At 39.9% G+C, this 24,073-nt stretch overlaps 1 protein-coding gene across 1 annotated transcript in view; it reads left to right on the forward strand.

Annotated features, from left to right (window-relative positions):
• The first annotated feature begins 374 nt into the window (after positions 1-374).
• The window catches only part of lin28b (lin-28 homolog B (C. elegans)), a 32,243-nt gene continuing 8,544 nt past the window's right edge, over positions 375-24,073 (forward strand). The window contains exons 1-3 of the mRNA XM_072695196.1: positions 375-384; positions 1,430-1,608; positions 23,333-23,520. Coding sequence (XP_072551297.1) covers positions 375-384; positions 1,430-1,608; positions 23,333-23,520 — 377 coding nt within the window. The remainder of the gene's footprint in view (positions 385-1,429; positions 1,609-23,332; positions 23,521-24,073) is intronic.

The following is a 24,073-nucleotide window of genomic DNA, read 5'->3' on the forward strand; positions in this document are numbered from 1 at the left end:
GAATCTCGCGCGCACTCGTACGAGAGAGAGTGAGAGAGTGAGAGAGAGAGAGAGAGAGAGGCAGGCACGTAATTGACACGGTCACGTGTGCAAGCGCGGCAGTGCGCGAGCAAACGAGCAGCAAGAGAGAGAGAAAAGAGAGGGAAGGAGGTGGTAAGAGAGAGAGAGAGAGAGACTGAGTCTGAGTGAGAGAGAGACACCGAGAGAGAGAGATGAGAAAATGTGGCGCGCGGGGCAGCACGCTGTACCATGCGAGCTAAACTCGCCGGACGCGGGGATGTGGGCTCGAGCTCGACGGTGACGCGCATCACCCCAGTGCACGAGGAGGGAAACGATTTTCCAGGAACTTTGGAGCGGAGGGTCCGCGGGGAAACATGGCCGAAGGTTATCCTGCCTTTTTTTCTTTCTGTTTTTCTCCCCGTTTGTTTTTCTTTTTGAAATGCTCTCATTTCGCTCGCGCTTTCAGATCCGCTCATATAAAGGAGGATGTTTTAGATGGTGGTGGGTGGGAGTGTGAAGGGTATGTAGGTAGGTGTGTGTGTGTAAGGGGGAGGCGGGGGGCATGAACAGAAGCAGCAGCAGCAGCAGCAGCAGCAGCTTTTCGCTATTGTTGCACGCGCGAAGTGTGTGTGTGTATGTGTGTGTGTGTGTGTGTATACATATATATGTATGTTTGCACCGCCCCTGCTGCTTCACGTTGCCCATGTGCAGAGATAGCCCACCGCTCTCGCGATTTTGGGTTTCAGCCCGGGGTTTGTAGGGGTGGTGATGGTTTGAGGGTCTTTTTGCCCTAATAGCAATCGTGCACGCACCTGCCCGTCTGAGTTGTGCCCCCCTCGGTGGCGGGTGAATGACGGTAGATGCACCGCGAGAAGAAAGAGAGATAGAGAGAGAGAGATAGAGAGAGAGAGAGCAAGCGCGAGACAGAGGGGGCAAACCGAGAGTTGGTGGATTGTATAAGAGCGAAATTGAGCAATCGCAGTAGCAACAGCAGGAGCAGGAGCAGGAGCAGGAGCAGGAGCAGGCACTGGGGGCCGTGCAAGGTTTTGAAAGTGTGCTTCACTCCTGAACGCCCTTTACACACCCCCTCCCACAACCACCCCAAATAAGGCACTGCTCGTGCGTTGAAAAAGATGCAACAGTGATAAGTGGCTGCATATGAACACAACGTTACATCAAATCGTTGTGCTGATGTGACACATGTTCACGTGCCATTTGAATCGGATGCATGAACGCATCCTGCTCAGTGATGAGCTCGCTGTTGTAGGATTGGCATGAAGGAGAAAATTCCACAAACTTCCACATTCCCAGAACTGCATTGTATCCCCCCCCCCACCACCCCCCCGCGCCATCGTGTAAGGTTCTGTAGAAAACGCCTGTTGATCCAAGCACGGTTATAGCTTGACTCTCTGCTTCTATCACCGCGCAGGAGGGCCAGGCAAAGGTGGCGGCGGAGACCCCACCAAAACCCCCGGGCAAGAAGAGCGGACCCAGTCGGGCTCGGGCTACTGCAAGTGGTTCAACGTTCGCATGGGCTTTGGATTTATCTCGATGACCCACAGCGAGGGAAACCTGGTGGACCCTCCACTGGACGTGTTCGTTCACCAAGTAAGTTAAGGGCTAAACTAATAGCTAATAAAACACGCTGCTCATAAATACATTGTGTGTGTGTGTGTGTGTGTGTGCTGCTGATTTCATGGACGGTGGACTTGTGAGGACTTCATTGGCAGCTGCTACATAAGCTACAGAGGAGCTGCAGCCCATTTGCCACAGTGTTTGAGGTTGATTGCGCCCCCCCCCCAGAAGTTGGATGTTTTCAGGCCACACGTTCATACCAGAGGCTCATTTGGTAAACTCTGTAGCCGCCCAATTATGCATTTGTCTTCGCCCCCCTGACTTGGCCGTTGTTGGGTTTCATTGAGGAGCATGCTGCTCTTCTTAAAGCGACACGCCGCACTTCACTTGGGGAAGGACTCGTGTCTCAGTGCTCTCTGAACTCCACACCCACAAAGACCTGCTAGGTTATGAAATGTCGGATGTACCCTCACACAGCCGCCTTCTCTCCTTGCCTGCCGTGTTACTTTAGGGGCTTGTGTGTGTATGTATGTGTGGTGTCCTCATAGTCGGAGCCACAGGAGAACAACACCATCCTGCGCTCACGTGTTTACATGGTAGCTTTGATGAGGACGCTGTTGTGTTTGGGATTAGGTCGAGGTAGCTGCTGCTTAGCGCCTGTTTTAACGGGATTTTAGGCTCAAGGTCCTCGCAAGCAGCGCGCTTCGCCTCCATGAAAGCATGTTTGACTCGTGTTTTGAGGAGAATAGAGATGAGCAGGCCCGCTGGTGTGATGTGCTGTGTGTTTTTTTTTTCTCTCCCTGTCCGTGTTCCTCCTCCTACTCCTTTCAGATATTTCTCTGGTGCTTTGGGTCGTTTTTTTTTTAGCAGCTGGGTCGTTTTGGGGTCAGTTGTTTAGACCAGTGGTTTAATGCTGGGTTGCTGGATGTTAGACAGAGCCCTTCCCCAGCCCCTCCGGTCTGGTTCCCCATGCTTTGGCTTGCTCTGGTTGTTGACGCCTCGTTGCTTGGTTTCAACGTATGGCCGTACGGTGCCTCACGGTGCCTCACGGGACCACATCCGCAGGGCTGCTTTCACAATATGGCTCAGAAACGCTTTCCAATTGTACACACTTCTCCGGCAAAAACTGTGCGACCAAAACCAACACAACCCCCAACTTTCAAGCATCTCAGAGGCCTCATGTTGGCTATATGCTAGCCTGTATTGGAGGCTAGTTTGTTGATCAAATTCAGGCCTGATTAGAGGTGGGAAAATGACGGTGTACTGTCGCTATCGTGGTGAATTACAGCATGATCAGCTTTTCTAAGAACAAATGATGGCCTTCACAATACTTCTAGGATCATAAAATAGTCAGAATTATGCTGATTTTACAGAACTTGTAAGCAACAGCAGCCTGTATACAGTGACTGCTTAGCTGACTGCTTTGAGGACTGGCCATTGGCTTGACTTCAGCTTATTTGAAAAATTGTTCGATTTATTTCTTGCTAAATTGTTATTTTCCCGAAAAGGTTGAAAAAACATTATTTTTTTTTGTATCCCTCGTAAATTGTAGCACGGATAGTTTGCAGGCTAACTCCTTCAACTTGTCTGCAAATAATTCAACTAAAGCTCTAACAACGATATGCCGCATTATGTCGATCAATGCTTTTCTGTTTCATCAAAATCCAGACCTGATATTAGTGCTTTTATTGAGTGTTTCTGTGAGTAACGGTTAGCGTCTGTTAAGAAGTAATGGCTTACCAAGAGCAAGTTAAATACAAAGAAAGAATCTGGTGCAGTTAGAAGAATTAGCCTAGGGGAAGGTGACTCTCCTCAGGAGAGCCATTATTTTCAGTACCACCGAGAGGTGTAGGCCATGTTCTGTACTTGTCGTCAGTGGTCTTTAATGCTGTTCGGCAAATTTTTACAGAGCTATGCTACGTTTGTCAATGAAAGAGGTAAACGTTGGGGTGAACACAGGCCCGCAAATCAAATGACAACCCATTTTAATTTTTACTTCTTGTTAAAGGTGCAGAAATACTAGAATTTAAGTAAAGCCAACTCCTATATATATTTATTTATGCTGATGCTTTCATTAGAGAATGGTATGTTAACTATGTAGAACGGAATGTCCTTTCATTTAAAGCATTATTAAACATCTACGCCAATTCCAGATTATGTTCCAGTACTGATGTACTGATTCGTCTTCAAGGTTTAAGATTCCTTTTCCACAGGCCATATAGTGCTGGGTCTGGCTCAGTCTGTTAAGACAACCCTAAAAATAAATAAAATGAGTCACAGAGAACCAGTGTTTACTATTGAGCGTTAATCGGCTACAGCATGTGTTGTACAACCTGATTCATTGTTCACTTGTAAACCTTCCTGTTCTCGGCTCATGCACAGCTTCTTCAAATCCCCACATCCCCCTTTCCTATGCAGAGAGAAAGAAAGAGGGTATAGAGGCCTACCCTACGGAGCCACCATGTCTGTAGTCCTGAGAAAACCAAGTGCATTGTTGGAAATGAAGTCCCTCCGACAGATGTCAGGCAGTGCGAGTGGCTAAGTGGTGGCTCATGAATGAAAATAATAGCGTTTCTGTGTGTCGAAGCTTTTCGTTTATGTCTGCCGTGCATTAGAACTGTTTTTATGTAATTCTGTGCAATGAAAAAAAAGACCATGACTAAAATCATAAACATTCCCTACATCCTCACACTCAGTGTGCACAGTGTGACAGATTCACTGTTTTTGAGTGTTTGAGTCAGCCACAGATTGAGTTCTAAAAATAAGCACAGCATCATTATTTTTTGTGGAAATTGCTTTTTAAGCTGCTGTAAAATTGAAACTTGGGCTGATTTGTGCAGTGTTTGTACAGATTTGTTAATTCTAAATAAATTCTAAAATAATCAGTAATCAAGCTTCAACATAGCATTGATAGTATTTATCAAATAGGATAATTACATACATTATTTAAGTTATTTTGAATATTGTTCACCATTCATGTATCCGTATGCTATTGGATTAAAGAGGCTAAATTTCATTGTAATTATTTTGTATGTGAGATATAATTATGCTCTATACTTTAGGAACATGTATGAGAACTAAATGCCTGTATGGTGTTTCTTTATGAACATGTCTTTATTTCCAAGTAAACTGAAATAAAAAAGCTGCCCTTGAGCTGTTCAGATGTTGTTACAATTCTGTTATTAAAGGGCTTGTTGTTTTATTTAACTTGCACATGAATTGCATTTTAATAATATTTGTGGACTGATGCACATTTTAGGGTCTTTATTTACACTAACTATAAACAATTAGTTTAAACAAAAAGTCTGGAAGCCAATGGTAAATAAACAAATACATTGTAAGTGTACAGAGTTTTTTTTTATGTTCAAGAAATCCAAGTTTAAGAGTAGCAGTTTGTAGTTAATTAATATTTACTAGATACATTAACATTGTAATGTAAGCTACTTACATTTATAATAATGTAATACTTATATAATTCACTTATACTTTTATAATATAATATTTTGTTGACCCAAATTTTGGAAACTTGTAATTATTTGTTGCATTAGTTTGTTAATTATTATTTCTTTGCAGTGTTTTCAGTTACATTGTCCTTTTTATAAAATAAGTTTTTATTCATTTAAAATATTTGTATTTTTTGATTATTCATTTCAGTGAATTACTATTACATTGTTTATTAACATAAGTACTGTTTAATGATTTTTTTATAGAGGTTCTTGCAAAACAAATCACTGATTTTAGCTTGAGTTTGAGCAGATGGATAAATCAGAAATATGCTCTGAAAGATTCTTGTTTGTCCACTTCTAACAACATACTGGAATATTTTGATCCAGAATAGGGTGATTCAGCTACATTTACTGTGAATGTACAGATCTGTTAGAAGCTTAGTTTTAATACACGCTGCCCCACACAGCATTTTGTGGATAAAAACGAAAATGAAATAAAAAAGAAACAAAATACATTTGTTTTCCCTTAAACTTCACTCGTTCACTTTAATTGTTGTAAATATAACAATTGTGAAAAGGTTTACATGATACTTCTTGCAAAAGATTATTACACATACAGTAGCTGAGGATTTGTATGTTAATGTACAGTTTTGCTTGCTGTTATAAAACAGATGCTTTCATATTGATTACAGTAACAGTAACATTTGGATAGTTTGTGCAGTAAATATAGGCATAACGGATGCTTTTCAACAAAGTTCAAATAGCAAAAAAATTGTGTATTAAAATATAATTATTAGCAGTAATAGTTGTAGTAGTAGTGCTGAGTGCTTTTGCTATTTCAACCATCATTTACTGAGTGTTTTTTTTTTTCTTTTGCTAATTCAACCGTCACAAAATGTACCAAATATATTATAGTATTACAGCAGTAAGTGATACTTCAGCAATATAAAGTTATTGACAAGCTTATTCTTCTTGAGTGCTGTTACTTTACACTAAATGAATACTGTACAGTCTTGGAGTCGATTGTTCTGATTCCCCTGGTTGAGTCTTTAAAAATGACACCAAAAAGAACCATACACCTTGTATCTTATTTGTAATGAGTGTTGAACACCTAAATCGCTAATATACAGTAACCTGTCAGTGCCGTAGTTTCTGTCAATCAAATGTGTTTTGTGTGTGTGTGTGTATGTATGTATGTGTATGTATATATATATATATATATATATATATATATATATATATATATATATAGTATCATTATTATAAAGAAATAACTGTTTTATTTTATTGTTTCCCACTGCCTAAGTCCTCAGGTGACGTAGATTGTGTGTTAGAAAGGACGTAAGGCTCTGAGAGGGTAGCATTATTTGTAACTGCAGTTTAAGGTTTTTGAAATGTTACTATTAACTGTTACTGATGCTGCTACTGTGTGTGTGTGTGTGTGTGTGAGAGAGAGAGAGAGAGAGAGAGAGAGGGAAAGAGCGTAACAGTAGCTCTTTTATACAGAGATTGCTGTTATAGTATTTCTGCTGTGTGTGTGTGGCGCTGGTGCTGTTAAGCCTTTGTACAGTGGTTGTTAGCGAGATACGCGAGCATGCGAGGCAGATTAAATGTACAGTGTGTGTCAGAAGCTGATATTGTAGAGGAAGAGAGAGATAAGCAGAAATGAGGGGAAAAAGGCCAGAGGATCGTTTAATTCAGAACACTCTTCTCTGTATATACACACACACACACACACACATAATATACAGTCATATGCAGTCATTTCATTTGAATAAAGATGTCCGAACCTTTGTATAAGACTATATCATTACTGCATATTCATCATTGAATACATTAGTATTGAAGTTATATTCTTATTATTGTACTCATTTGAGTAATTCCTTTTTTAAGAGCGCTCAAACAATATAAACAGACTTAAACAAACAGTATCAGAACATTCTAAAATAATAAAAATAATGAAAAACAATCATCTTTGTAAAAAGGAAAGAATTCCACATAACTACTCAATTTAAACAACTGTTAATAGCTGTTCTCTGAAAATCTGTAAATGGCCCATACCATGAAGAGTTTTAAAATGTACCTTTCAGTCCATATTCCAAAACTATAAGCTTGTTTTTTTTTATGTGATATTTTTAAGTTCATGTGATGTCACAAACATCAAGACATTGACCTATTTGCCCTGCAGCCATTTAGCTCCGCCCATTCTTGCTGATATTATAAGCAGTGTTTCAGCGTTGACTACTTTTCGAATGAGGCACAATATAGGGTAGCCAATCAGAACAAGATCATTTACATATATCTGTTTTAAAAGCACAGTAACAGAAACAACCTGTTAAATGTAAAACAATAAACAGAGGTTGTAAATGGTCATGTTGAAATGTATTTTCTGAAATATGGTCTTTTAGAAATGGTTTGATTTGCATTGTTTGGTTTCACTTAAACACTTGAATTACTTCTCTATTGAATGTACTTCTCTATTACTAATATCATAAATAGAAACAAATCGAATTTGACAAATAATGCACTAGAGGTACAGCCATATGCTTTTCATATGACAAGTTATGATGATTTTTTTGGGTTATTTATTAAATCCTTTAGAAGCTTGATCTGCCCCAGTTGTCTATCAACCTTTTTGGGACACTTTATCAACAATATATTTAGAAAGAGAGTAATTGCTGTGTGACTTTGAGTAGATGAGTCTTCAACACTCTAGGTTTTTGAAGCATAGCTTTTTTTTCCAAAGCACAGTTTGAAGCTGGGTTAAACACCTGGAAGATTTAAGTGCTGATGGGTGCTGACATTACAACAAAGGGAGAAAATTGGTGGCCTTTGGCTTTCTTCCCAAGCTAGCACTGTCACTAATACTGACACTAATGTTTACACGTTTCTGTCTATTATACAAGTGTCATCACAGGGATCAGCTCTTCTTTTTGAATTCGTATATGATTCCATTAGGCCAAATCCTACAAGACAACAGCCGTTTCTGAGGCAGTGTACCTTGAACACAAACACTTTTAGCTGTTGTTGGAAAAATCTTTTATTTGATCTTATTTTGTCTTATGTTTTGGTCATTTCTGTGTTTTTGTCGTTTTTAAGAGAGCAGACAATGTTAACAGTCTAACTGGTGCAGTCGTGACCAAATGGTTGAATGTGTTGGATGTATTACAATACACTACTGAATTTTACATTTCAGTGATGGCATGTAATTATCCCAGGGACTGTTTGTCAGTATTGTTACAGTAGTGTTAAAATATACAGAACATAAAGTACATTAAGCAGCAGTGGCGGCAGATCGGGCCTATATGGCTGATCCGATATCAGAGGGAAATGAATCTTCAGTGTAACAAATCTTCCCTGAAACAGCATACTGTGTGATGTTATGTTGATAGCTCAGTGTTTCTTACTGTGGGGTGGTGGAGTGTTTTAGTAGTTTGAGCAGGATGGTCTACTTTCAGATGCTCAGTCTTATGAGCTTCAATTAAAAACCCCTTATTTCAAAGCGCAGTAAGTATTGAATTAGTATTGGTTGGTAATTAAGACTTTTTGTTTTTAACGTAGTTAAAAAAAATGCTGCGTCTTGTGCGTAGTTTGAAACCGCAGTTATGACCAGTCATTAAAAGTGTGGTGTAATTTGATATTGAAACTCTTCTCACTTGTAGCTAGTTATAGAATTATGGCATCACATTTAAATACATATATAATAATGCCACACTTCTAAGGTTTAGAAAGCAGTAATACACATCAGAATCATTTCACCACTGGAATAGTACAGGTACAGGTAAAGTGGCCCAAATCTGATTTTCTCACTCATTTTTAATGTGACCTGTATCTGATGTTCGTTGGAACAGTTCACACTTCTAAACTGAAGCACATGCGCTGAAGAGCAATGCGTTATGTAAACCTTCGGTTTCATCTTCTCCAGCATCACAGGAGTTATTGAGGTCCAATGGATGATAGCTGGGCTATCCTTTGACAATCCTTTGCTGTTTGGCCATTTCTTTAGGCATTTTAAACACGGAGCGGTTTAAACACCTGTGCCTTCTAATTTAGTTTGAACAGAAACATCACCCCAAAAATTCATTAGGTCTGCTACCTCGCCATCCCACCACTGAAAATCCTTCCTTTTAACTGTCATCCGTTTTCACTTCTCCACAGTGAATGTCAAGTTGGATTAATGGAAAACTCAGTTGCGTGGCCACAGTTTGGCTATATATATATATATATATATATATATATATATATATATATATATATATATATATATAGGTTTTCAATACCATATTTAAATGATGCCATAAATGGAAATGGAAATGTCCGATCCAGTGTGTTCTTTGTCGTTCGCACATTCACATTTTAAGTTAGTGATCCAGCATGTTGTTATATTAATAATTAATAACATTAGGTGTATCCGAGATTGGAGTAAAATGAATGACATTGTCCAAATGTAATCTGCCCCTGGTAGATCGGCCATGGAAAATGAGAACAGTGGGAATTTTCCTTTTGTACAGAGTAAACTGTAGAATGGTGTTTATGGTAAATTTCTTAACTTGACGTTGCACTTCCTGTGATATGACTATTGCACATGCACACATTGCGATGGCAATGCTGAAACGATACACTGTGCAGTCCTAGTTCACACTGCCACGCAGATAAGACATGTGTGACACATATGGCGAAAAAGATCGGACTTGGGCCACCTTGACCTGCTGTGTGAACGTAGCCTTAGAGATAAGAGAAATAGAGTATCAGAGAGAACAAGAATAAGACACTGATAGAAATAGTAATAGAGAGGCAAGCAGAAAGACAAGGAGGGGAGAGAGAGAAGAAAAGGAGATGGACAAAGAAAAAGAGATAGGAAGAGTGAATGAGTTTGTAAAAGAGAACAGAGAAAGACAGTGAGACAATGTACTAAATAATAATAACTTATATATATATGAGGGAGACAGCGAGAGAGGAATAAATGAAGGAAGAGAGATGGAGATGGAGGGATGGAGTTGTTATAGATCCTTTCTCACAGAGAGCTCCCTTATTGATCACTTCCTGTGTGTGTGCGCGCGCTGCTGCATGCTGCATCAACAGTATCCTGTGGCGATAGTCTTCCTCTTCATATCGTAATACACATACGCACGCGCACACACACACAACATTTCCTCATATTCTCATGTGTCCTCCTGTTTCTCACACAGTTTTGTCTATACCATAGCCGTGAAGTGTGTATATGTGTGTGTGTGTGTGTGTGTGTGTGTGTGTGTGTGTGTGTGTGTGTGTTAGAGAGCGTATGCATCAAAAACAGAAAGGAGTTGCCCTGGTGTTACGGCTGTGCTAATATTTTTTCCTTTACTTAATATTATGTGACTAATGGCAAAAAATTTTTTTGTTCCCTTCATTCCCTCATTTTAATATATGAGTAGTCCGGAAATATGCATTTTAGAATAGAAAAGGCTTCACATTATAGTCTTTGCAGACAAAGCCATCACCGACTAATTATCTGCACACACACACACACACACACACACACTGCACAATGTGTAGACTATATATAACAGAATATGACACAGAATGCAAAATGTGATACAAATGAGACAGAGGAACTCCAGCAGAGAGTGAAATGGACGAGCTTGTCCAGAAGAATGGTAGTATTACGTTTTCCACCCCAAATGAATGCAAAAGCAGCACTGGATATTAAGAGTGTTTATGTCTGTACAAAATATTTAGTATTATTAATACGTCAATCAGCCATAACACTAAAACCACCTGCCTAATATTGAGTAGGTTTCCTTTGTGCCGCCAAAAAAGCTCTGATCCATCAAGGCATGGACTCCAGAAGACCTCTGAAGGCGTCTTTTGGGACCTCCAACAGATCACATCGATGAGCTCTGCATGCCCATGGCCCTGTTGCTGGTTCACTAGCTGTCCTTCCTTATAGCACTGTCTTTGTGTATACTGACCACAGTAGACCAGGAACACCCCACAAGACCTGCTCAATGTTTTGGAGATGCTGTGATCCAGTCGTCTAGTCATCACAATTTGACTTTTGTGCATTTTTCCTGCTTCAACACATACTATTGCTAGTTGGCATATGAGAAAACGTCTCTAGAGAAGCAAAGACTATATTTCCGCAATTCACCGTTGAGGGAAATATCCCTAGACACCAAAAATGCCAAATTAAAGCTAAGACTGACCACTGTGTTCTTTAACACACATTCAGCCATGGCATGCTCCTCCGTGTGTTTGGTAGCCATATTGCTAGACTGACTGGGCTGAAATGGCGAATGTTTAAAATCTTGCATTAAGACTTTTATTTTGAAAGCTTTCTACGCTGCCCTTGAGTTCTTATCGTTCTTTGTGATAGGAATGTGGTAAGGTGGAAAAGCAGCTAATTTGCATATAAAAACTAATTTAACTAATTTACCTTTTGTTTTGCACGTATGTCACCAAAGCTCTGTCCACGCACCCTCACACTAAAGCATTGGCAGAATTGGTTATTGCTTTGGTAACAGCTCCAAATCAGACGGACCCTAGTGTGTCGGGGGTGGGGGGGGGGGTGCTAAACATAAGGGAAAGCCAGTAAGTAACTCTGTGTGTGTGTGATGGGGGTTGGGGGTTCTCACTCTCCTCAGGCATTCTTTAAAAGAGGAATTTCTTTAAAGACAAAAAGGGGAGGGGGGTTTCTCCTCCCCCCGCAGCAACCGGGTCAACACCGCAACGTGCGTGTGTGTGTGTGTGCATGCATATATGTGTATGTGTGCACTAGGGTATGAACAATGTACATGTAATGCATTTATATTCCCACACAATACAATTATGGTGCAGATTCAGAACCTTTCCAAAGTCCAAACCACATCAGTGTCTATGAGCAGAAGTGGAGGGGTTTTATTATGGTCTGATTTTGATAAAAAGTTATGGCAATGTGCAGAGTGTTGACCTGGAGAAAGAAAATATGTCCTTTACATTTTTGCTGCTTTTTTAATCATTTATTTAGCATTGAAAAAAAAAAACTAGAAAAAATGGAAGTGCAGACCAGCACCTGTCCAAGGAATCAAATATAAGTAAAAGGAATTGTAATCCTGGTAGGTTTCATAATGAAATATATCATCACTGTTGCTCAAAAACCTTCCATTTCTTGAACTGGAAGCTTTACCATGGAACTTCCAGTGAAAATCAATGAAAAAAAATATTCCAAGTCATTTTGGAGCATTTCTGTTGGTTCATTCATCATGGAAATGTAACACAAAGTAAAGACCAACTGCCCGAATCAAAAATTGTCAAAAAGTGAAATTTAGCAAAATGGAAATATAAGATATTATACATAATGGGGGCAGTATGCTTATGTCATTACGTTGAAATACTGACACTAATAACTTTCTATACTTTGGTGATGCAGTCATGTGATTAATGTCCCACACTTTCACCAAAATATTTGACTTTCGTTGGATTACATGAACAGACTGATTCAGCTGTCTGCGATATTTGCTTATTTACACCATGTCATTTTGGTGCAGGTAGCAGTGGGCAATATGAGGATAGCGTTAGCACTACCAACTGCACAATTAGTATTTAAGAGCTGTTCAAGATCAGGCCCTGCTAGCGCATATTGTGCTGCATCTTGTGTATTGTGACGATGCCTGTCACTATATATTTTTGACTGTAGGAATAAAATGAACTACCCCCATTTAACATCAAGGCTCACAGGGTTTCCCTGCAATTGTACTTTACAAGCATGCCCAAATACTAGTGCAGCCACGCACTGTGACCACAGTGATACACTCTGAGCTAACGCTCACATAACCAGTGTGAGACACCATCCATTCATAACTTGTGACCCCTGTTTCAGCAGTTAGCTAGCTAGCTATAGCTTGGTGATGGTGCTTAACGCTTAAATATCAGACAAGATATGTGTGATGTAGGCATATGCTGATAGACTGTGTTTGTAAACATTACCTGTAGAATGTGGCATAGTTGCACCAAAGCATACCACATTTTTTGAAGCTTGTACATTAAAATATTATAACAAGAAGGAGAATGGTACTGTGATATCAATTGTGTGCCTTATAGATAACTATATGCTGTTGGTTTTATGTATTTTATGTATTTTTAAATTGACAAGACCAACCATCTGTACCACTTACTCACAGATTCTGCTTGTAGTTCACATCTCGTTATTCTATAGAGCTAAACTCAAGGGGGTTCTGTTCCGAAGGCGAACAGTTGAAAATGTGCTTGGACGTCCAGACTCATGGGGAACTAGGTGTGTTTGGGTGTATTTTGGCTAGTGTAGTATTAGTCTGACATCATTATATGATCTGACATGCCCACACAGTTCTGAGCGGCAGTTCTGGCCTTTGTTTTTTATGTATATTTCTGGAGTATAATATTGGTAATCCTTATATGCAGATTATCTGTATAAAACACTATTTTAAACCCTGTTGACAGTGAATTGTACTGGTGAATTAGGTGAATTAACTGGTGAATTAAATGGCTTTTCTTTCCTGGGTACCAAGTGCTTTCCTCCAAGTGCATTGGTTGCCTGGTGACGTTGCTTTGGCAGCAGTTCGGAAAAAGATGGCGCATGTGTAGGCAGTGGCATGTGTCATACACGCCATGTGAGTTTACTTCTCTTTGCTCCTCTGACTCTTTTCTTTCTTCGAAGTACTCATCAGAAAGCCCTGATGTGATTGGCTGAGAAGCAGCATCAGTGATATTTACTAGTCTGTGAGTTTCCTGGGCCCCTAAAGCTGTACCGTAAAGGCTGGAAAAGTTCTGCCAGTTAAAATAAGCACTCTGGCAAAATGACGTAGACCTCAACAGTTTATCAGTTATAGGTCCGGGTTCGGACCCTGATGCTGTCCTATCCGGACCTGGACGTATAACTGAGACTTGTGGTCTACTGCGGCCTGTCTATGAGTGATCATTGTCTTGAGCTGGAAAACAGATTTAGAGAAATGAACGTTAAACCAGACAAAGCTCAGAGAAACAACAAAATACACTTTTATAAAATGGGCTTCAAGGGTTCTGTGTGAACTGCAGGGATTAGGCTAGTGGTGTGTGTGTGTGTGTTTGAGCAGGTTATTCATTGTGTCTTTATGTGTGGCTTTTTCTGGTATAGTAAGTGTGTGTGTGTGAGAGTGAGAGAGAGAGGGAGAGAGAGAAGGGGATAGTATTTGTTTTCTATCTATGTATACTACATTTTTTCATAAGTTAAAGCGTGTGTGTGTGTGTGTGTGTGTGTGTGTGTGTGTGTGTGTATGTAAGGGTTAAATTGGGCCCCTAGCGAGATTAACCTCTTGTCCATTTCACCGTTTGGCATGCAGGCCCCACCCCTCAGTACTGCAGATAGCACTAATATCTCTCTCTCAACCCTCTCTCTTTCTGTATGTCTCTCATTTGGCCACCTCTCTCTCTCTCTCTCTCTGTCTTTCTCTCTCTTTCTCTCTCTGACTCTCTAGTCAGTCTCACTCATTCTCGCCCTCGCCATTCTCTCTCTCTCTCTCTGTCTCTCTGTATCTCTTGTGCATCTCAGTTAGTTGCAGTCCAGTCTTGCTATTGGCATTTATGTATACAAATATATTAAAGATGAATAAAAAAAAATGAATACAACTCTAGAATGTAAGGCATTTACAGAATTATTCATCAATGCAGAAGGTCAAACAAAGAAATAGGTTTGTGTGTGTTGCTGATGTGTGGGTGTAAGAAGACGAAGAGTTGTGGAGCAGTGGAATGATGGTGCTCCATCCAGTACTTTGGGGATAAGTTGGGGTGGTGATCATTTAGCATCCTGCCCTAACTAACAATCTTGTAGCTGATTGCGATCACAGCAATCTAGCAGACTCTAGTAAAAAGCCTCTAGTAAAGAAATTTAGTAGAAAGCAATCTCTGGACAGTAGAGACAGTTACTCCAACAAAAGCAGGATAAATTCTTTTATATATATATAGACACACACCCCACCAGACATACAGTGACCATGGCTAGGCTTTCTATCTCTCATTATCACACATCACACTCTGTCTCTTTTCCTTAAATTGTCGCTCTCTCATTTATCTATCTGTCTCTCTTATCATTCTCTCTTTGGTGTATATATACACTTTTTTTAAATTAATAGATAAGAAAGCTACATTTGAGGTGAAGCTCATTTTCAAGATAATGATTATTTTCATTTTGGATTAAGCTGCTCTATTAATAGATTTTTCTGTTCGGTTGCTGGTATTAAGCTTATATACACATTATGATAAGCATCAATTTTCATTGCTGTTGTATACCTATAGTATACTGCTGCAACCCTGGCTTTAGTCCATCAAGTTCGCTTCATACCACACAGTTCGCTTAATAATCTGCTACATTTATGTTTGGTTTCGGTGTCCACAGCATGATAAAACCAGCAGAAAGGACAAATCCTCTTCCTGTAAAACAGGACTCTAGACACTATAGTAACCTTCCTAATGACTTCTCCTCAGATTCAGATTCTAATAGAACCTCTCCTCTGCTGCTCACACACTAATGAGGGATGGCCTGAAAGTTTAGAATCAGCACTTTCTGCACATCCCTTCTTCACTTCTCTCAGTCAAACTACGAATTTAGGAAAACTGATGTGCTGTTGCTGTTGCTGGTGGTGACGGCTGTGATGAGCTCCATATAGAGTGAAGTCAGGGATTATAAACAGCTCTGAGGAAACAACAACTGCTTCTATAATGGTTGTGACTGAGAGTTGTGGTCACCCCCCCACCCCCGACACTCACACTGACCTCGGACCTCAGTCCAGAGTTCACATCCGCCTCACACTGACCGCGCGAGTGGGGAGTGATGTAGAGCGTGCTGGCAGATCAAATAGTGTGTGTGAGTGTGTGTGTGTGTGTGTGTGATAATAAAGGAAGGAGAAAGCTGTTAATTCAGTACCGGGGATATAGGAGTGAGCGAGAGAGAGACAGAGACAGAGAGAGAGAGACAGAGAAATGGGGGTGGGGCTGGGGTCAGAGGTCAGAGACAAAGATGAAATCTTGTGAAGGAGGGTCATAGCAAAACTCTCTCACCCTCTGTCGCTCTCTTTCTTTCTCTCTTTTGCTTTACTCTCTCTCTATTGCCCTCGACCTCTCTACCTTTTTCTCTTTTGCTTTGCTTTCTCTTGCTCTTATTCTCCCTTGCCTCTCTCTTTTGTCTTACACTCTCTCTCTCTCTCTTGCTCTTTAGCTTTGCCCTCTCTCTCTATTTCTTTCTCTCTTTAGCTTTGCTCTCTCTCTTTCTTTTTCCTCTTCTTTCTTCCTTTGCTCTTTCTCTTCCCTTCTGCTTCTTTCTTCCTTTGCCCCGCTTTCACTTTTTACCTCTCGCTTTACTTTGTACCCTCAACTACTTTCTTTCGTTCTTTCTTTTTTGTCTTCTCTCTCTCTCTCTCTCTCTCTCTCTCTCTCTCTCTCTCTCTCTCTCTCTCTCTCTCTTCTCTCTCTCTCTCTCTAGCTTTCCACTTAGCTCTTCCTGTGCTTAAAGTGTTTTAACGGAGCCACACATGCGTCCCCCCTGCTAACCACTGCACACTGCTGACCCCCACCTCCGATAACGAGAGCAAAAAAAGAGAGAGAGAGAGAGAGAGAGAGAGAAAGTGGAAAGGGGAGAGAGACATATGGGAGTGCTGGTGATTAGGGCTGCACCTAAGGATTATTGATTAATCCAACGATTTCTTTTCAGGTTGGACGATTAATCCAACAACTAATTTATAGATTATTCTGTGTGTGTGTGTGTGTGTGTGTGCGCTTGATTACAATAATTTATATTGTTTTGTATTGCAGCAACCCTTTACCTGAAATCAGTCTTTTTTTCAATATTTTTACTTAAATGTTAAACTTCAATATTTTTACTTAAATGCTAAACATCATACTTAAAATGGTTATAACTGTAATTATTATATGTTTGGAGTAAGTTAGAGTTAAGCAAATCACTGGTAAATGTGTTTTTGCATCAGTATAGTGCAAGAAAAATAAGCTCTTACGGTGCTGCTATGATGATAATGATGAGGAATAGTGATTGATTAGGGCAAGTGAGAGGAGGAGACAGGGAGAGGTAAAAGGTGAGGTCCGGTTCTGATGACTGTTAAACAGGAACTCGGTAACAATGCATTTTTCCCTCCTTTTTAAAAACATAAATAAACAATTCAGTATTTCCAAAATGGAAAATGGTCCATGTACAGAACCTTTATTTTGGATCTGTTTGATTTTGCTACAGAGTGTAACGACAGCTGCAGTGTTAAAAAAAATTGTAGTTGTGAAATTCAAATACAATAGCATTGATATGTGTTGATCCACTGATCGGCCATAACATTAAAACCAATGACAACTGAAGTGAAAAACATAGATTATCTGATTATAACGGCACCTCTTAAGGGGTGGGATATACATATTAACGAAGGAACAGTCAGTTCTTAAACCACTGCTTACACACTACTAAACAAACAGTCCATTGCCATTTAGCTTGTCTGTTTCCAGTGTTCTCCTGGAGCAAGGCCAGTGTTTCCAGTTTCCACTATCTAGTTTCTGACTGTTCTCTTCAAACTTTGTTCCTCTGACTGTGTTTCTCCCACTGTCTTCTTACTGTGGTCTTCTGTTTTAACTGTTCTTCTTGTGTTCCTCTAACTGTGTTCTATGTTCTTCTTACTGTGCTCTTCTGTTTTGGCTGTTCTTCCAACTGTGTTCCTTTAACTGTTCTCCCCTGTGTTCCTCTAACTGTGTTCTTCTATCTGTTCTTCTCTGTTCATCTCTAAAAACACAGAGATACTGAGCTCTCTTCTTACACAAATGGTAATCAGTTCTGTTCTCAGAATGATTCAGATGTGAAGCTGTACGACGGTCAGCGGTTTATCATTATAACCAGTAGCCGTTCCCTATCCCTAATACTGCCCAACAGACATTAAATATCCTCTTGTCTATGACCATACAGAGATTGCTGGAGTGATACGATTTCAGAACGAGACTGAATGGAGACCTGTTGCTGTTACCATAGTAACGTCACCCAACAGCATCTCTCTCTGGCTTTCAGCCTTAGTCTCAGACTTATAATGACCTCAATTTGGCTTTCATTTTAGCTGTAATAATCAAACGTATATTTAAACATATAATCAATAGTTGATTTAGTTTGTTTCCATGTGAATAGCATGCACCCAAATCACTGTGATCACTACTGTAGATAGGAGTGGCATATCAGTGATATATGTATGAATGGGCTATTTAAATTAATGGCTGTGGATGATATATGGTATAGATAATAGGGATTGGTCTGAATTGGTATGGATGTGGATGGGTATGGATAGGTACAGATAATATGAATTGGTATGGATATTGATGTATAAATATGTATAGGCATGGATGTTTATGGAAATGGACGGAGATAGATGGCTATAGGTATGGATGGGTTCCATGGGTATTGATGAGTAAGGATAGAGATGGGGATGGGTATTGGGTATTCAGCAGAAATACCTGGATGGGATGTCAAAAGGAAAAAAAGACAGAACTGCTCAGATTATATCCTAATTAAATACATTACTATGTATTCTCATTTAAATACATTTCTAAATAAATACACACCTATATAAATATGTTCCTAAACAAATACATTTCAACCTAAATACATTTGCTATAGAAAAAGGTTCTAAAAATACATTCCTATACAAATACATTTCTAAAAAATACATTCCTATATAAACACATTTCTAAAAAAGACATTAAAAAAAAAACATTTCTAAAAAATAAAATAAATCAATAAATACATTGCTGTACACCATTGCTCTTTCTTTTGTTCATTAAATTTATTTTCTTATTTTCTTTGTCTTTTAAACTCAGTCGCTGGTCATGAATAGGTTAAACTGCCGTCTTTATTCTGAGCTGTTTTTCATGTTGCACCTCTTCTTCTCTTTTTCTCTCTGTCTGCCACAATAGAGTTTTTATTTACCCTTTTTACAGACTGTTTTATTGAACCAAGTTTGCTGTGCTTCTGGACAGTCTCTGTGTGTGTGTGTATGTGTGTGTGTGTGTGTGTGTGTGTGCAGGTATCTACTGTCAGAGACCGTTATGTAACGTATTATAAAGCAGCTCATATGCTTCGGCTCTGTCTCTGGTGCTCACACACTTTTACGGCCTCAATAAAGAGCTCAGCTATGCTGCTGCTAGCCCTCAACACTGTAAATCATGTGTGTGTGTGAGGGAGAAAGAGAGAGAGTGAAGGAGAGTAAGAGGGGGAAGTAACATGCTCTCAATGTGACAAACAGGAAGTGACCTCACCCAGTAGTGCTAAAAGAGTACCAGAAGTGGGGCTTAACGCACGTTACTTAAAAGAATTGAGTTTTTACTAAACAGTTATATTGTCTGTGTGTGTGTGTGTTTATAATTTTTTGACACAGGCAAACTTTATGTTGTGTCCGCTCCAAAATGACTTTGAATTAAGTCCTTTTACACTGACTTCCACTGAAGACTAAAAGGCGTTTTTCTTCTCCTGCAAAGTTGAACATTTTGGAGATACGTTGCTTGGATGATCTGAATGCCTTCTGTGGACCAGATGCTCACTGCACACAGTAAAAAAAAATTGTGATTGGTTAGAGGTTGGCTTGAGCCCATTCAGAATCCTATTATAAATCAGTAATTTGTATTTATTGCGATTGCTAATTAAGTGGACGATTTTATTTTGTATATTACACCTACAGCAATTTATTAGACTTACAGGACTATACAATGTGAACATGAAAGCAGTGTACGATAAAGCCAATGGACATCAACAGTGGTGATGTATTATGATTGACATAATAGCATTGAATAATTGATTAGCTGATCAAATGAAATGAATTAAAGTGGTGCGTCTCAAGCCGAATGTGCAGCAAGTAATCTAAGCAAACAAAGCAAAAGATCATATCAAAAGATCAGTCATGACAATAAAAAACTAAAATATGCCTACTGACACTACTACTTCCCTATATCACAACTAGTGCAAGGGGGGGCTAGCTCATCTGTGTTCTTCATCAGCGGTTACAGAAACCAAAGACAAGAGACTCAACTGTGTGGTAATCTCTAGGATTTGTAAAGTGCTAAGTACGAGCACTTGGAGCACAAGCATCCAGGAGCGCTTTGTCAAGACGAAAGCAAAGCAGAACCATAAGAGCTGCTTCTTCATCGCCCCGCAGAATGATGCAACAAAAAATGGGGAATTCTATATCACTGCTGTCCAATGAAAAATATGTATCTACGTTTTTGTCTGTTTTTGTTTTTCTCCATCATTTGAACCCTGTAGCTTCCACATACCTTGTGTAAATAATTCTGTATGAATGAACCAATAGAAATGCTCCAAATTGACTTGGACTCGAATATTGAATGTTTAATTTTTTTTTCCTCTTGTAAATTTGCTGTTTTGGAAATACATGTTTTTCTATAGACAACAATGAGATGTTTTAAGAGAATATGATTAAAGAAAATGCTAAAATATTAAGAGAAATATTTGTTTATTTTAATTATTATGGGTACATTATTTTAATCAAGCAAGCACAAAAGCACAAACAAAACCCCTTATAATATAATCATCTATAAATTAGTCATTAGATCAGTCCGTAGATGCAGCCCTGTTCACAACTCTGGTGATGTTAAAGAATGTTTAAGATGTTAAAGAAACTCAGCTGTAAGGAGTATTTACTGACACTATTTCTACACAGTATCTGGAAGATGATACATTAAAAAGGAGCCCCAGTAACTAAATTAAAGCAAGACAAAATAAAGGTAAAGAAAGGAAAATGTCAAAGGCTAAAAGTTTATAGTCTTGGCTAAAAACTAACTAGGATTCATGGCTAGAGGACACGGCTAGGGCTACGACTATCTTATTCATTGTAGTACGTTTAGTACAATAGCATGCGCTTTTACACGCCTAATATATGTTACTAATGAGGTGATTGGAGCCCTGGATTAATTGAAATTGCGATTGCATGTTCGCCAGTCCCTGGAGGGACTACCTTGTAGTGATGATGAGGCTGTATAAAAGAGGAGCAGACTGGAAGTGAAATGTAATTTCTGATGAACATGCCACACTCTGATCTCTACTTCCCACCTAAGAGAAAGCGAGTGAAAGCCCTCAACGCTGGTTTTGAATTCTAGCAGTTCAGTGGAATTCTTTCCGCTTTCGGAATTCATTTTTATAGAAAATAATTTCCAGTGTTGTGTGTGCTCGTCTTCGGTGCCCTGGCAATGCTCCTAAGGCAATAAGAGAATAAGTGATGGGCATGGAATTGATTTTTGCTCTTATATTGCAGTGGTAAACGCATTATGTCACTAATGACTTACCTTGATGCTCCTTTTCTCTGGTTCCACTTCATAAAAGAAAGTCTTGGTGCTTTTTTGTACTAAATCTGGATTTTCAGGTATACACTATTAGAGATCTGGGGGTGATGCAGAACAATTAATGTCTCAGAGTCTGGTCTGTGGATGTGAAGTCTGATTGTGATGTCACTGTGATGTCACCCTCTGAACTCGGGTTTCTTTACAGTGTTTTTCAGAAAATGTGATCCTTTCTTTTGAGATACCACCACTGAAATCTTTATCGTCTCTCGGCAGTTTAATATTTGTTCGGTTTTGAGGGTTTGTTTTTTGATGTAAAGATAGTAACTATGTGACCTTAATAGAGGTAAACAAAAAAAGGTCAGATGCTGGTATTTTGCTTCAGAATGAAACGTGCGAATTTTCCATTTACAGTGGGCTTTATTGGCTGGTTAGTTGCACAGTGGTGGCCGCAGAACCCACATACAAACATACATAGTTTTTAACACTAATAAAAACACTGTAATTATCCCAGAGTCTTGAAGCATAGTCTTGTTGTGTTTGCCGATCGGGTCACAGTTGGACTTATCTGCGTAAGAAGCTGAAGAGACGGCTCTTGTCCTCAGTTAACCTGTATAAACAGAATGCGTCTTCTGTGATTGGATTTCGGCAGACAAGCAGAAATATATCAAACAAAATAAGACAAACTCTTTCCCCCTTGCTCTAACCATCTCCTCTCTCTCCCTCTTGCTCTCTCTGTCTTCTTCTCTCTCTCTCTCTCTCTCTCTCTCTCTCTCTCTCTCTCTCTGTCTTCTCTCTCTCTCTCTCTCCTCCCCTCCCCTCTTGTTCTCTCGACCTCCTCTCGCTCTCTCTCTCTCTCTCTCTCTCTCTCCTCCCCTCTTGTTCTCTCGGGCTCCTCTCTTGCTCTTTCCCTCTTGCTCTCTCGGTGTCCTGCTCTCTCTCTCCTCCCCTCTTGCTCTCTCGGTCTCCTTCTCTCTCGCTCTCTCCCTCTTTCTCTCTCTGTGTCCTTCTTGCTCTCTTCTCCCCTCTTGCTCTCTCTGTCTCACTCTCTCTCTCTCTCTCTCTCTCTCTCTCTCTCTCTCTCTTCCTCCTGCTCTATCCATTACCTTCCTTATCTTTCTCTCTCACTCTCGCCCTCTTGCTCTCGGTCTCTCTGTGTCTCTCTCCCTCTTTCTCACACACTTTGACTCACTTTGACTCACACTCGTGTTCATGCTTGTTCACCGGTAGTTGAGAGCAGTATTACGGAGTTTGGGATTATGAGAACCCCATTGCTCTAAACTGTTCACATTCTCTCAGAGCTGGACCACCATGATGAGAAAGCGCTGTGTACAGGAGGTACAACAGAACTAAGTGTGTGTTGCTGGGATTTGTTTTACACAGGACAGTAAAATTTGGAGCTCATCTGGTCATGCTGGAGACGCATTTTACTGACAAGTGTAAAAAGAATCCGGATACAAAACACATGCTAGTGCCAGGTGTAAACAGGCCTAATAAGTGCAGACAGTGAGATTCATCGACAGCTCACAAAACGGAGCTCATTTATCTTGCATCAGTCTAAAAAAAAAAAACACAGACAGGAAGGAAGGAATAGTCTGTTTAATTCTAAGGAATAAAGGCAGCTTGGAAAATAAATGTGTGAAATGAATCCTGACTATTTTAGGAACATGAAGCTGAGCAAACGTCAAAAGTGCACCTCAGGGCAAAAAAAAGTCTAAAAAAAATCATTATTTAATGTGCTGCTTTCTTATGCTTCTGATGCATCTCTCTGTCTGATATTTACTAGTCTATTGTCTCTCTGTATGTTTTGATGATTAAAATGATGAAATATCTATTAATCCACTTATACTAGACAAACTAGTGACATAAATGATGTTTTCTTCAGATGCTACACTAACGCTCTATTTGTGAAGTATCATTACGTACAATACATTACATACGCTGTAGCTTGTGTGTTAAAATCACTGCTGTTACGATGCTAATTGATGATTTTTGTCCTGTGTCTGTCTGCGTGTGTTCAGAGTAAGTTGGTGATGGAGGGGTTCCGGAGCCTGCGTGAAGGGGAGCAGGTGGAGTTTACCTTTAAGAGGTCCAGTAAAGGGCTGGAGTCGCTCAGGGTAACCGGGCCTGGCGGGGGGCCGTGCTCCGGCAGCGACCGACGCCCCAAAGGGAAGGCCCCGCCCCTTAAACGCAAACCAAAGGGAGACCGGTAAGTGTGCTGAGCACCATGGGTTGTGTAGTTCTATGGGAAGCGAATGCTGTCCTGGCCCACGTTCCCGTCTGAGGCTGCGCTCAGAGTGTTTCTGTGTGCTTGAGTAGATGTGCGTTTAATCGGAGGGCTTCTGTGGAGCTCCCTGGGGACTGAGAGCTGAAAAGAATTCATTTTGAGGCTGCTTTCATACTCTGCATCGCTCTAAACTGGAAATGCCGTCTAGTCACAGATGATTTTCCCGGCGAGTGTTTTTCATTTGACACCCACAGAATTAGTCACAACCTCACCAGTTTTTTTTATGCCTGCGTACTACATATATACTACAATATACATGTAGATACTACAGGTACCACATCCTAATATAGCTCATTTTTGGCCAATAATAATGGAAAATTGATTTTAAAAGGAATACATATTACTGTAGACAACGACTCAAATGGTGTTTGTTTGTTGACATAAAGTAGGGTTTCTCACAGCTTACAGTTTTTCACATCATACAGTATTTTCTTAATTTTTTTACACAATACAAATATAACATTCATTTAATAAC

Source organism: Salminus brasiliensis, chromosome 1 (genome assembly GCF_030463535.1).
Source record: "Salminus brasiliensis chromosome 1, fSalBra1.hap2, whole genome shotgun sequence".
NCBI lineage: Eukaryota > Metazoa > Chordata > Actinopteri > Characiformes > Bryconidae > Salminus > Salminus brasiliensis.